At 39.8% G+C, this 15,445-nt stretch overlaps 1 protein-coding gene across 2 annotated transcripts; it reads left to right on the top strand.

The window, feature by feature from the left end:
- Positions 1-5,805: 5,805 nt before the first annotated feature.
- LOC136315401 (myosin regulatory light polypeptide 9) lies at positions 5,806-14,832 on the top strand. 2 transcript variants are annotated; one of them, XM_066246952.1, is made up of 4 exons: positions 5,806-5,963; positions 10,908-11,106; positions 11,605-11,766; positions 14,335-14,832. In XM_066246952.1, exons 2-4 carry the CDS (start codon positions 10,923-10,925, stop codon positions 14,505-14,507), a joined length of 519 nt encoding a protein of 172 aa, XP_066103049.1. In that variant the 5' UTR covers positions 5,806-5,963; positions 10,908-10,922; the 3' UTR covers positions 14,508-14,832. The 2 variants fall into 2 exon arrangements, with proteins under 2 accessions (XP_066103049.1, XP_066103048.1); XM_066246951.1 differs by lacking the exon at positions 5,806-5,963 and adding an exon at positions 9,760-9,890.
- Positions 14,833-15,445: the final 613 nt, after the last annotated feature.

Genomic DNA, 15,445 nt, shown 5'->3' on the forward strand with positions numbered 1-15,445 from the left:
TTTTTTTTATAGTCCGGCCCTCCAATGGTCTGAGGGACAGTGAACTGGCCCCCTGTGTAAAAAGTTTGAGGACCCCTGCCCTAGAGATACTTTGAAAGGACAGACAAGAGTCATGAAAGAAAAAAAGTTGCAATGATGAGTCAAAGATTTTTGGCCTAAGCAACTTAAAGTATGGAATTGCCATTAACCTACATAGAGAAGATAGCAGGAAGACAAAGTTTTAGAGGTAAGATTAGGAGGTACATTTTAGAGTACAAAGGATAAAATGTCTAGTAGACACCTCATGGAGATGTCAAGTGAATATTTAGATAAATAAATCTGGGGTATAAGGCAGAATTCTTGGCCAGAGATACATAATTGGGAGTGATCACTGCTTAAGTAGCACTGTATTTCCTCATGTATAAGATGCACTCTTTTTCAAAAAATTTGGGGGTCTAAAAACTGAGTGCGTCTTATACAGTGGTTGTAGATTTTTAAATTGCACTTTCCGCTTTTTCACACTTGTTGTCTTTGCGCTCATTGTTTTGTACCAGTATATTATGGTAGGTTACATTTTGCCACATTCTGCCCAGAAATGGCTCAGATAAGATTTACATGCAGTGCTCAATTCAAGTTAGAAGTGATTCAGTTTGCAAAAGTGAATGGAATTGTGCTGCTGAATGTAAGTTTGTCCTCCTCCAACTGAGAAATCAATTAGAGACTGGCTATGGGAAGAAGAAACCCTACTGAAAACATTGTGGCAGAAGAAGGCCATGAGAGGCAAGTCAGCAAAATGGCCTGATTTAGAGAGGGAATTGAAGATATGGATAGAAGAGAAAAGGGCAATTAGAATTCCTGTGTCCACAAAGATGGTTCATCGTGAGGCAAGAAGAATTGCTGATGAAAAAGAAGTTATTGATTTCAAAGGAGGACACAATTGGTGCTTCAGGTTCATGAAACGGAATGGACTAAGCATGTGTACTCGCACTAGCCTTGCCCAAAAGATGCCTAAAAGCTATGAGCAGAAGCTTAATTTCATTGTTTTGTCATTCAACGTTGGAAGACACATCAGTTTGAGTTGGGACAGATTGCAAATATGGACAAAGTCCCCCTTCAATTTGATGTTTCAAGTAACAGAACTGTTGATAAGAAGGGATGAAAACTGTAACTGTGAAGACAAGTAGACACAAAAAGAGCCATAATACAGTTGTTTTAGCTTGTTATGCCTATGGAACCAAGCTGCCTCCTATGCTGATTTTCAAACACAAAACAATGCCAAAAGAAGACATTCCTCAAGGAGTAATTGCCCACATTGATGACAAAGGTTGGATGGATCAGGATGGGATGAAGATCTGGTTTGAGAAAGTTTGGAGGAGGAGACCAGGTAGGCTCTTACACAAACCTGCCCTATTGGTGCTTGATCAGTTCAGGGCACACATAACAAAAACACAAAGAAGTTTGCTGCAGAGCAAAAACCAAAACTTGCCATCATACCTGGAGGCTTGACATCCCAGCTCCAACCTCTTGATGTCAGCATTAACAAACCCTTCAAAGCTGCCATAAGAGATGAATGGAACCAATGGATGAAGTCTTCTGGGGACAATTTGACACCAGCAGAAAGAGTGAAGAAACCAACTATAGGAGAAGTTTGTACCTGAGTGAAAAAATCCTGGGATAATATCAAGATTGAGATCATTGTCAAGTCATCTAAGAAGTGTGGCATTTCAAATGCCATAGATGGAACTGAGAATGAGGCAATATATGAACACAGTGATTCATCATCACACACAGATGAGGACAAGTTAATGGATGGGAGTTTTAACAGTGATAAGGAGTTGTATGAATTTTATGATGAATAAAACTTGAGTTCAATAACTTTATATAATTTTTTTTTCAAATTTCAGGCCCTAAATTAAGGTGTGTCTTATACAAGAGGAAATATGGTATTTAAAGCCATGAGAATGAATGAAATCAGCTAGGAAAGGAGTGTTGACAACAGAAAAGAGAGCCAAGCATTGAGTTCTTGGTTATTCGAAGGGACTCGGGAAATCATGAAAAACTGGCAAAGGAGATTGAAGCCACAAGGAAGGAGGAAAACCAGGAGAATACAGCATCCTGGAACCAAAAGAAGAAAGTGTTTCAAAGGTGAGGAAGTGAAACCTTATCAAATCTGTTTGAAGACTGAAAATTTGCCATGATGACATGGTGTCCTCTATAAGGCCACGTTTTGGGAAGTGGTTGGGAAAAAAGCCTTAATATAAAGGATTTAATAGAGAATTAGAGCCCGTGAGTATAAGTGACTCTTTTGAGGAGTCTTATTAAGGGGAATAGAAAAATAGGACAATAGCTGGAGGAAAGTGCATCAGGAAGAGAGTTTTGGGGTTGTTGTTTTTGTCTATATTAGTTTTCTATTGCTGCTGTACCAAATAACCACAAACTTAGTAACTTAAAACAATACAATTTAATTATCTTACAATTTGATAGAAGTTAAACTTGGGTCTTACTGGGCAAAAAAGTCAAGGTGTCATCAAGACTTTCTAGAGGCTCTAGAAGAGAAACCTTTTCCTGCCTTTTCCAGGTCCTAGAAGTCACTCACAGTCCTTGGCTCATGTCCCTCTTCCTCCATCGTTAAAGTCAGCAACATTGCACCACTCTGATAATTCTTGCACATTCCTACCTCCCTCTGACTGTCTCATCCTGCCTCCCTCTCCTACTTTTAAGATCCTTTGTGATTACATTGGGTCCACTGGTTATTGGGATAACACAGAATAAACTTCCCATTTTAAAATCAGCTCACTAGCAAATTTAATTTCTTTTTGTCATATAACCTAACATATTCACAGGTTCTGGAGATTTGGATGTGGACATCTGTAGGGAGTTGTAATTCTGTGTATCAAATATAGAACACAATACAGCATGCTTGTTGATAGGAATAACCAAAGAGATAAAGAGAGGGAGAAAGAGAGAGGATGAGAGAGAACCTGATGCAGGAGAGGGCAGAATCATTGGAGTGACATCAGAGCAAAGCAGGATTGGTTTTCCATAGGCTCAAGAAGGGTTTCTCTCTATTTAACAGGAGAGGAGGGTGAAGAGAACACATGGGGACTGATGCTGGCTGGTGGGTAGATGTGGTGTTGGGAGCTTGTAGAAGTCATTTTTTTCTCAGTGACTTAGAAACAAGGTGATAGACTAAGAGAAAGGAAGGGAGGCATTGGAGGCGTAGGAAGACAGAAATTATAAAATAGACATCTAATAGAGAAGGAGCATGAAAGGACTAGAGAAATGTCATGAGCATCAAGGTAGCATCAAGGGCCCACTGGAGGTCTGTAGCCTCTAATGTAAAGTGTGACCAGTTCGTTTCCTCCACTGGAGTAAACACAGTAGAGTATTGGTATATAATCAGGATAGGCTAATTGCTCTACAAACTCCAAATTTTAGTGCCTTAACACAACCAAAGATGATTTCTAAGAAATTTACATAGATTGTCTCACCTCACAACGGGTATTATTATTATGCCCTTTTTCAGATGAGGAAACTAAAGAATTTGTTGAAGTAAGCCTAAACCATAATTTTGTTTTAGGTATTAATTTTATTTGGGGGTATTTAAAAATAATATTTGCTCCCTGATCACCTTCAGACAATCAAGCATGTTACTCCCTTTGCCTGGAATCTCTCCTCTTTTCCCCCCACTAACTTCTAGGATCAGCTCTGCAATATTCTTCTGGGGGACACCTTTCACAAGTCTCCAGACAGCTTTATTCCTTCCTCTGTGCTCCCTCTATAGGACCTACCTAATTGTACTGTAATGATCTGTTTCACAATTACTCTGACACCCTGAGCCTTTGTGATCCTTCCTATTCCCTCTCCCCCATCCAAGAAGTAGCAAAGACGCTCTATTTCAAAAAGCATAAACCACAGCACCCACCACGGTGCTTGGCAATACAGTCACTGTTTAGCTATTCATTGAGGGGAAGGAAAGAAGGAAGACAAACAAGGCACTTCTCTGATGTTACAGAAGGACAAAAAGTTTCTGCTCCTTTTGGAGCTAAGGGGAAAACTAAACTCTCCATTTCATTATTATGGGTTAAAATTCTCTTTCTGAAGGACAGCTGTGGAAGGCTTGAGCTCTCTGTGGTGGCAGGCCACCACTCAGTGGAGCTGTGTGTGCACTGCAGGGTGCTCCAACTGTAGGGTGCTCTCACTGATACCCAAACCAAACTCCAAAAACAAACTGTAGTCTCCCACCACTTAGCCATCCAGAGTCTGAGCTGCCACTGCCTAAGCTTTAGGCCCTAAGCCATCCAGCTCTGTGCCCCAACCTTTTGTGATGAGTCACTTAAGACCCCTGCTAAACTGATGACTTCTTTGGACCTGCCCTAGAAGATTCTGATTCAGTGGGTTAAATAATTTGTATTTTTAACTAGTAATCCCAAGTGATTCTTACATCTTTGTTTTGGGTCCCACTATAGAATTGGGGCAGTTATTTGTTTTTCATTTACTTTAACTCTAGGTTAACTTTAAATACACTGCTTACAAAAATTAGGGGATATTTCAAAATGAGTATGAAGCGATAAAATATCCCCTAATTTCTGTGAGCACTGTATATTATTGGTTAACAGATGAAATGCTCCTGAGGTTCTTGAAGGTGTAACTTAATATTTAGAATATATTTTCTGCTTTTACCTTTCTTTTCAGCAGGGTGAGTCAAAAGAGAACTGCTTTTCAGTAGAGGACCATGGAGCAACCCCAAACTTCAGAACGGTTCTGACACAGGAGCCAAACTAGGCACTGGACAAACATTAGTGCTGGTATGATGGCCGGAATATTATTGAATGCCATTCAGTTCTTTTTTGGATGAGATTAGCCATCTGAGGTGGCCAGATTTTGGACAGAAATAGAATCGGGGAGCACTTTCTTTTTCCCTTAACAAGACGCATTATTAGAAGCTGTCCTTAGCAAGGAGAGCTGAGGAAAAGTAGGCCAACTTTCTATTCCAATTTTCAACAATTCACAACTTGCACGCACCAGTGAGAGGTGCGGGCGAGTTTAGCAAACCCTTGTTGCTGGTCGCCTGTGCTCCTCCTGGTCGGATCCAGTCAGGCTCTCCCTGTTAATTAGGGTCGGGAAAGGGCGGAAGGGGGATGTTCTGGTAGGAAAAATAACAGCCAACGTTTCTGAGGAGGAAGGAAGCCTTCAACCACTTGTGACCTTATAACATCCGTCGGGCCAAAGAAACAGTGGCCGCTTGACGGAGGGCCCTCTGGAGTTCACAAGATTTGTTCGGTTGTTGAAGGGGCAGAACTCTTCATAAAATAACACTGTACACAGACATCAAGTCGCCCGAATAAAGGCCTCCTCCTCCCCCAGAACACCCACGGGGATACGGGGCTGCGGGGCTGCTAGAACCACAGGCAGAGTCCCAGGCGCCAAGGACAAACCCACGCGCAGGCGCAGAACCGCCGCAGCAAGCCCAGCGCTCTCGGGCAGGACGGAGCTGGTCACGTGGGCCGCGCAGTCCTCTCCGCGATTTTCCTTACAAGGTCTTGGACTGACGAACCGCCCTGGCTGTTCCGTGCTAAGTGCGGAGAGGCAAACCCACAGGACAGACCCAACCATCTGCTCACAGGAAAGGGGGGGAAGAAAAATACATATAAGAGTGGATACAGACAAACACAAAAACTCAGATATCAAACCCAAAGAACCGCACACATTGCTCTGTGTTCTAAGTCGTCGTTTTATAATTCTGCCCGTACACATGTTCAATATTGAGCCCTTTGAGCACAGTGGCAACTGCGCCCCCCGTCGCTTTTGCATTAAGTCAGATCCACTCCGTAGGCCGAGAATGGTGACTGCGCTCTCTTCCGGCTTGCTTAGCGAGGCCGGAAGTGTTGGGTGTTAGTGGCTGTGGATAGAGGGGTTGCTGATAGCCGGGGCCAGGGCAGCGAGAAGGGTCACTGAAGTTCGGATTCTCGCGGCTGTGCAGGGTGAGTGGCGCTCGAGTCTGGCGCGTGGGGACCATGCTGAGGACCCTTCTCCGCGGGGCAGCTGGGAGGGCAGCGGCGTACCTGGGCAGGTGTACTAGCCGGTCCCCCGGTTTCGAACCAAAGAGCTAGCTCCGGGATCGAGGGCCGCGGCCAAGGTGGCCAAACGCGAACTTAGCTCTTTTGCCCACTTGAGGCTTGGGGAGTGTGGCTAAGCTGCCTGGCGCCGCGAACTTGGGCGACTGCCGGACCCGCGAAACCCGAGCTCGCAGCTCTGGACTCCGGGATTATGTGTAGTTTCTAACGTGAACTTGCCGGTTTCAAGAGTTTGCGCAAAAACCGTAGCCCGGTGTCCTCGCCCCGCCCACTGCTGCAGCTGTTGTTGCAGCTGTGGAGCTTCTTTTACTAGGAAGAATGAACTCAAATTAGCTCTCTTAGCTCAGTATCCACTTCTGTAAGGAGAACGTAAAAAAAGAAAAAGAGGGGAGACAAAGGTTAGTGTAAAGTTTCGTTTGCGCCTTGAAGAAAATTCCAAAATATAACACGGTGTTCCTTTTGGGTAGAGACTTTGGATTAAGTCAGTTTGCCAGTGTTAACTTTGAAAGTAGTTGAGCATATGAAAACATATATCAGTTATTTACAGAACTTTGGAACAGAAATGTGCGTTTTTATATCCAAAGATGAAGAAAGTGAGTGTTAAAATTGCTATTTGTTTAATTTTCTGGAAGGCTTTTGATAAAACTTCACCAGAAAAGCTTTTTATTTCCAAATGTGAGGCTTTACTGGCAAGTGAACCCTGACAACTAATTGCCTTTGTCAAGTGCTAAGAACCTTTTTGGGTGTGGCAGTTAAGGAACTAACCGTACCTTCGACCGGAAGTTTGCACAGAAATTGAAAACTTGGTTTAGTTACAATGGAAGCACCAACCTGAAAATGTGCTTTTAAAAAACTGGTTGGCACCAAAAAATTTCCTGCACTTAGCTTGTAAAAAGTGCATTGGTTAAATGATTTGCTCTGGACTTGGGAGGCTGACCAAATACTAGGAAGTATTTTCTAGGATGGAAGTTTTTCCTTAAAGAATATATCGTATCTCCCACAAGACTGTCAATTTGGTAGTTATGCACGAAAAGTGTCTAGATTATTTTACATTTATATTACTACTTTAAAAAGGGTTGGACTTCAGAATTCTAGCTAGAGTAACCTAATGTAATATTAGTATGGGTTAATCCCATTTTATAAATCAAACCATGGTATCTAGAGATTCTGAAAAAGTCTTTTGGTTGCCCTTGGTGTCTGGGAAATCCTCTTTGAGGACTTGTGTTTTTCATTTCTCCTACCACTTTGTCTAGTCTGATACCTTCCTACATTTGATCTTAGCCAAGAGGCCGAGAAGCTATAGTCTAATACCTTCCTTACATGTATTTCTCCTTTTGTCATAACCCTAAATGGTTTTCTTTTTATTTAATCAAACAGAAATAAAATAAATAAGACCACAAAGTAACTGTCACCAACATGACTTTAGATCTGTAAACTGAATCTCATTGACCCTGAAGACGGTTTCATTCACTTTCTCATTCATCTGAAATCCTTATGTATTTTATATAAGCTTGCTCTGCAAACCATCCTGCCTTTTTTTTTTTTTTTTTTTTTTTAACTTTTCTGAAGCTGGAAACGGGGAGAGACAGTTAGACAGACTCCCGCATGCGCCCGACCGGGATCCACCCGGCACGCCTCCACCCTGCTTTTAAGTTTCCTACAACACATACCCCTTCAAACCAAAGATCTTCCATTAAATGCTTGGAAAACAGACCCTAGACTTTTAGAATTAGTGAGGATCTGCATAATTTGGAAATCATAGGTACCTATGTGGCAATCTTCCCAATCCTAAACAAAGAATACTTACAGTGATGTATGAAATATTTTCATTTTATTCCAGATTTCTAAATTTCTGTAAGAGTTATGCATTTGCTAAGGTCTTGTTAAATGGAGACAGTTGCAGTCTTAATTGTTTGGGAAAAGTAAAAATGGTCAGAAAACCAGAGTCATAGCAAGGAGTATGATGACAGTATCCTAAGTAATTTGCTTCTTGGGATCATAGCACTGTTCCTGATTTGGCTCCCTCTCCACCAGTGTTTATTCCACCCCATACTTTTAGTTTGGTAGGAAAAAATAAACTACGCTTTTCCTGTTTTGGAACAACTGACTGTGAAAGTAAACTCCCTATCCTTGAAAGGGTCCAGGTTTCGAGATAACACATAGAACAGAATCCAACCTCCTTGACAACTTAGTAACTTGCCCAATGTTACACTACCAATTTTTGGTAGTATTAAGACTAACATCTGAATCAATTTTTTTTTTTTGAATCTTTTTTTTGAATCTCTTAATTTTAAGGATGTCTTACAGCTTCTAAATGGAACAGGGTTTTTCAGGGTCTTTTTTTTCTCCCTTTGAATCTTTCAGAAAGATTTTTCTGAACCCACAGTATTTGATAATCATGGACAACCTTCAAGTTAGTTTTCATTATTGTCACACATTGTTTTGAGAGTCATACTTCTGGAATGAAAACTATGTGAATAAGTTGAACCAATCATCTTATTTCTTTATAGTACCTCCCCAGTAATATTTTAGACTCCCTGAAAATAGGCCACTGTTTTATATTTATTAATTCTTAAATAGTTTTCAGCACTAGTGACATTTGATAAACATTACTGCCATTAATGAATCATATTAAAGTTGATGATTAAGTATTGAATGAGCTAAAGAAAAGTTCTATGTAAGACCATGCATGGTCTGTGCTGACCCCAAAACTTTCTAACTTAAAAATTTACAAATTAAAGAATGCATGATTAAAACAAAGACTGATAGGAAATACACCAGAACTCTCTCCATATATTACTTTATTACTCAAACTAAGCATTTTAAAAGGTATCTAAAGACCCCCACCACCAAATTAATAATAGGTTTTGCAGATTAAAAAAATCAGTTGTCAACCACTTGACTTATAATTCTCATCAATTTCTTTGTTCTTAAAATAACTAACATTCTTGGATCATTAGAGGAAGACAATGTTGTCAAACAAAACAGACTATTTTTAAAGACATGCTTTGGTTTTCAATGACATGGCATGCCGAAAATAATAAAGAGATTTGGACTGGTAAATATGTGCCACTCATTTGGTGTCAACCACTTACCGGGAATAATACACTCCAAACTCCTGATAGTCTTTCCAACTACATTTCGAATAGAGGGGAACATTACAGCTGTATGTAGTTGAAGTAATAATGGAATTCATTGCCCATGAAAATATGCTTTCATGAATGGTTTAGATAAATTATGAAAGGCAGCCTTCTAAAGGGTGATTAAAGAAAACTTGCAAATTAGGGAGGAGTATATATCAGAACTTCAGTGTCATTTAAGGTGTATTTTACCAATAGCAGATTCCAGTGTATCACCAAAGGGGTGCTATATTGGGTGAACTAGAATTTGTGACTTCTCTTTGTGGAATTTCCTACTAAAATCTAAGAACAGATTTAGCTGGGGGGAAAAACTAAGGCAGAACTTTTCTAATTATTTCCATAATTGAATTTAGTCTAAATGATGTGGTATAATCAAGGAAAAAATGTAAGAAATAAATTTAAACTCATACAGAGTATTGTATTCTAAGGTCACTTTGCAGCGCCCAGATCTAGGTAGTGCTTCATTCTTTGCAATCCACAGACTTATTTTTAGACCAATGACATAGTGTTTTGCTACATCATAGCTAAATGTTGGTTTCAGAACGTAAGCTTTAAAATTGTTCTCCTGGTCAGAGAATGAAATCAGTGGTGCCTATTTTAGACCTGCTTGGAAGAATATAACTCAATACAGTGTCTCAGTCTTGCTTGTTAGAGCTTTTTCAGACCCCTTTCACCACCTCAGCTCTAAAGGATGGTATGGTAAAACTTTTTTAATGGGATTTTTAACTCCAACTAAAATTTTGAAGTTTTTTTAAAGATTTAGTGTTGAAAGGAAAAATGCCTTTTCATTTTAGGTATCAGACATTCTTTCTTACTTTTAACTTAAACTTTATAGGATAAATTTAGATTATTAGGAAGCAAAGCTAGTTCCCATAACCTCTTTAAATGTTTTCCAAACTTAAAAACTAAGTTAGCTTTAAAAACTATCGTGCTCTGATTTTTGTATATAGGACATAGTCATTTCAGGTGATTTATCGTGGCTGTCTGGAAAAAATTGATTTGGGTAGAGGGGAAATATCAGTAAAACTTAATTAGAGATTAACTTAAGAGTTTTCTATACTTTTCAGTTATATACTTTGATTCCAGAGTGAAGGTATGCTTAAGAAATGCCAGCTAGAAGTGGGAAAATGATATTTGGCAGTAAAGATTAGGAGATGAAGATGACCTGTCCTATCAGTTAGTTGTCCTTCCTACTTTGTGTCCACTTTAAAACAGAATAGCTAATTTAGGCTAGGGCTGTAGAAGGGTAGACCTACTGAAGATGAATTAGTATTCCATAATACTTTCAAAGCACTGCAGTATGGAACTGGATACTGCATTCTTTTGTTTCTAGTTTCTATATTGCTACTAAACCAGTAGATTTGGTTATCAGTCCTTACTAGGCTGTATAGCAGGACTGGGGACATGCAATTTTGTTGATATTCTCTATGCTTTGAATTAATGTTGATTGTAGTTTGGAATTTAAAGTTAGTGATAGACTGTTGATTAAATGTCACAACTACTAAGAATGAGTGAATTCACAGCATGATTCTTGTTTTTTTCTTTGTAATTGGGGTCTATGAGTAATGGTATCAATTATTTGAGATATTTTTGCCAAGTGCTACTATCCTATTGAATAATTTTTAGACATATTTCTAAGTAGCTTAAACATATCAAGGTTGATTCAGTTTACCTTTTATTACTGTCTTCTTGTATTTCCCTTCCTAATTAGGATCTAACCACCACCATGTCGAGCAAAAGGGCAAAGACCAAGACCACCAAGAAGCGCCCCCAGCGCGCAACATCCAATGTATTTGCCATGTTTGACCAGTCACAGATTCAGGAGTTTAAAGAGGCCTTCAACATGATTGATCAGAACAGAGATGGTTTCATTGACAAGGAAGATTTACATGATATGCTTGCCTCCCTGGGTAATGATTAGTTTTAATGTTAATATATTAGATAGAATTTTTATAATGCCTTTTTATGTTTATTTCTTAAGTCTTAAAGCTTAGTGAAACCAATGTAATGATGTTATAGTTTACTAAATAAGTTGCAAAGTCTAGAGCAGTGTCTCCCAAAGTGTGGTCCTTGGACCACCTGCAGATTTATGGCCAGGTCTCATGATTGGGCCAGGGCCCAACTGTGTGTGTGTGTGTGTGTGTGTGTGTGTGTGTGTGTGTGTGTGTGTGTATTTATAAACACTGATCTTGATTATGGGAGTGGTATTATTCGTTTTGACATCCCAGTGGAATAGCACACAACTGTACTCTAAGAGTTCATTGAGAAGATGTTTTTCCTGTTTTGCTACCATGAATACAAACAGCAAACTGCATAAATGATGATCTTTCTTGTCAGAATGTTTACTAGGATGAATAGTTGATGCATTTTGTGATGCAGTCAAAATTATGACCCTATTTTTTGTTTAGGAAAAAATCCAACGGATGAGTATCTAGATGCCATGATGAATGAGGCGCCAGGGCCCATAAATTTCACCATGTTCCTCACGATGTTTGGTGAGAAGTTAAATGGCACAGATCCAGAAGATGTCATCAGAAATGCTTTTGCTTGCTTTGATGAAGAAGCAACTGGTAATTACCAAATGATTTAATTTTTAGTTATGGTAACTAAAATATATAATAACTTGAAATACAATGACATAATACTCTCAGGTTTATACCATACCTGTTTGTTCACTGTTGTTGTTTTGGACAGGCTTCTCCTCTGACATCACTCATTTCACTGCCTCTGCCCTTAAATATCTGATTTACACTTTAATAGGTATATTTGAAAGTTCATTAGGAAACTTACACTCCACAGGGCTAGGCTCTCAGTAAACAGGTGCTGAATGTATAACTTAGGAGAGTGATCATGGTCAAGTGTAAATTGCTATAGGTCATGATACCAGTACAGTCCTGTTTTTATCAGGTACTTCTCAGTTCTGAGATTGTTTAAATCTGGTGTTGGACTCTCTGGTTTCATATTCCTATCTGCATAATAGCTGTGTGATTTGGGCAAGTTACTCAAACTATCTAAATTTCTGTTTTCTTATTTGTAAAATGGACAAGAATATTACTTACTTCCTAGGGTTGTGAGGGTTAAATGAGGAAATGAGATAATAGCATATTGCCTGGCATAGAGTTAACTCAAAAAAAACCCCCAAAATTAACTACAGAAATGCCTGATTCTTTGACAGAATGGTATATCAGAGAAAAGATACAGGGCACTTTATAAGGCAAGTTTTTTGAGAAGGAAGGTATGCCTTTTGGTTATACATTCCTTTACTAAGTAGGCTAAGCATTGTCTGGTAATGGAAGGATTCTCTCTCCAGTTTGACTTTCAAGGTTCCCTGCGATATGGCCTCTTTTAGGTCTCAACTCTTGTATCATCTGTGTAACCTCCTTCCAGGTTTCCCTGTGTACTGTTCTAACTTACCTCCACCATTTCTGCCTCTGCCTTCCTCATCATACCACCTTCTCCTTCCTCTTGAACTTGAGTCTCTTAACATTATTTTCTTGAACAGCAGAGGAGACTGACTTTTTTTTCCTCCTAAAGACACCTGTGTATTGGTTGAATATTTTTATTATGAGTAGCTGTTAGTTTTTGTGTGTGTGTGGTTTTTTTACTTATTATTAAGCTAGAGAAGGGGAGGCAGACAGACTCCTGCATGTGTCCCGACCAGGATACACCTGGCAAGCCCACTAGGGGGTGACATTCTGCCTATCTGAGGCATTGCTCTGTTACTGAGCAACTGAGCTCTTCTTAGCACCTGAGGCAGAGGCCATGGAGTCATCCTCAGCGCCTGGGACTAACTTGCTCCAATCGAGCCATGGCTGTAGGAAGGGAAGAGAGAGAGAGAAGAAAGAGGGGGAGCGGTGGAGAAGCAGATGGGTGCTTCTTCTGTGTACCCTGACCGGGAATTAAACCCAGGACATCCAGACGCCTTGCTGACACTCTACTACTGAACCAACCGGCCAAGGCCATGTTAGTTTTTTTTAATGGAGGGTAATAAAACTATGAAAGAGTGAAAAATCATATCCATTCTTTAAACTTCTTTTGTCATATTCTTTTTTTTTTAATTTTTATTAATTTTAATGGGGTGACATCAATAAATCAGGGTACACACATTCAAAGAAAACATGTCCAGGCTATCCTGTGGTTCAACTCTGCTGCATACCCATCACCCAAAGAGAGATTGTTCTCCGTCACCTTCTATCTAGCTTTCTTTGTACCCCTCCCCCCCCCTCTCCTTCGTTCCCTCCCCCGCCCCCCGTAACCACCACACTCTTGTCCATGTCTCTTAGTCTCGTTTTTATGTCCCACCAATGTATGGAATCCTGCAGTTCTTGTTTTTTTCTGATTTACTTATTTCACTCCGTATAATGTTATCAAGATCCCACCATTTTCTTGTATAATTGTCATATTCTTTATAGAGCCTGGTCTGCATTTTCATACTATTTTCTACTGCCCCTAGGAAAACTTAAAGTCTCTCCCTTATTTCCAACTCCAAACCATTTTATTTATCGCTCTCCTGGTACACACTGTGTCTGACCTTCTAATTGAGTTGTGTACTTATTCCCTATCATCACAGTCTTTCCTTGCTTCCACGGTAATGGCTGTGTCTTCAGTGGCATTATATTTTCATCTTTGTAATGCCTTCTAGCACCTACCTCAGTCTTCTGCATAGTCAATAATTAGTTTATGTGATAGTTGAATGATTTGGCTGTAGATAATGATTTATTTCTGTAAGCCAAAAGTCTAAGATTTAGGGGGCACATTTCTTTAAAAATCTAGGGTCAGATTAGAAAAAACCCCACAGATCAAGAGTTTCTTATTCATGCTACTTTAAGGAACTATGAGGCTTAGATTCCTTAAGCATACTTTATTGTGGCATAGGGTTAGCACCTTTTATCAAGAGATCAGGGGATGGGTGTGGGGGAAGGTTGATAGAGCAGAGTGGGTTAATACTTCTAAGCAACTAGACATTTTCTAGACAACTGCTGAGGCTGACTTAAGTAAGCATGTGGAGACCCCATAATTTATGTATTTGTATATTTCTAGTTCTTAACATATAGAGCATGCTTAGTCAGGTGTAGATGCTGCTTGTAATTAATCCTCAGAGTGGTATGTATTCTGAACCCCAGTTCTTTATGTTTTAGGCACCATTCAGGAAGATTACCTGAGAGAGCTACTGACAACAATGGGAGATCGGTTTACAGACGAGGAAGTGGATGAGCTGTACAGAGAAGCACCTATTGACAAAAAGGGAAATTTCAATTACATTGAGTTCACGCGCATCCTTAAACATGGAGCAAAAGACAAAGATGACTGAAAAGAACTCCAAATTCCAGCCAAATGTTCCTTGTTGCCACTTTGGGTATTTCTGAGACTTTCTCTTAGAGCCTGTAGCATGCCCTAGCTTTACAGCTTTTGCCTTTCTTGTGGTATTTATTCTCAGCCATTTTGGGCATATGCATCTCTATAATCAGACTGGAAATGGGACTTTTTGTCATTTTCAAAGTATAAAATAGAGTAATTTAACTTACCAGCCTCCCTCCCCCAATAGCTGCAATCTATACAGAGTCTTATATTTTTTCAGAGAAAGTTATTTACTCAATTTTTTCTGAATCATAATTAAACTTTATGATAAAAACTTGTTTAAAGTTTCTTTATTGGCCCTGGCCAGTTGGCTCAGTGGTAGAACATTGGCCCAGCATGTGAGTCCTGGGTTCAATTCCTGGTCAGGACACACAGGAAAAGTGACCACCTACTTCACTCCTCCCCCTTCTCTCTCTTTCTCTCTCCCTCCCGCACCCCCCTTGCAGCCATGGCTTGATTGGTCGACCAAGTTGAGCAAGTTGGCCCCAGGCACTGAGGCTGGCTGGGTAAACTCACCTCAGGCACTAAAATAGCTTGGTTGCCAAGCAATGGCCCAAGATGGGCAGAGCATTATTACCCAGTAGGGGTGCTTGCCAGGTGGATCCCAGTCAGGTTGCATGTGGGAGTCTGTCTCTCTGCCTCTCAATTAAAAATAATAATAATAACATAAATAAAAACTTCTTTATTTACCAAAATTGGTTTTTATTAGTTTTAGTTGCATCTTCCGAAGAAAGGTAGATGAAGCAAATCTTAGAAAATGTAGCTGTTAAACCTTTCCCTTACTCCTCGTTTTCCTAAAAATCTTATCTCCTCTGCTATTCATCTTTCCCCTCTCAAATAACAGTTTTAACTGCCTTAATTATGGTTCCTGTACTTTGTCTTCCAATTTTA

Source organism: Saccopteryx bilineata, chromosome 11 (genome assembly GCF_036850765.1).
Source record: "Saccopteryx bilineata isolate mSacBil1 chromosome 11, mSacBil1_pri_phased_curated, whole genome shotgun sequence".
NCBI lineage: Eukaryota > Metazoa > Chordata > Mammalia > Chiroptera > Emballonuridae > Saccopteryx > Saccopteryx bilineata.

Excerpts from the sequence above, each read along its gene's own strand:
- LOC136315401 (XM_066246951.1), top strand. Across the intron at positions 11,107-11,604 it reads TGATATGCTTGCCTCCCTGG|GAAAAAATCCAACGGATGAG; the intron begins GTAATGATTAGT and ends TTTTTTGTTTAG. Across the intron at positions 11,767-14,334 it reads CTTTGATGAAGAAGCAACTG|GCACCATTCAGGAAGATTAC; the intron begins GTAATTACCAAA and ends TTTATGTTTTAG.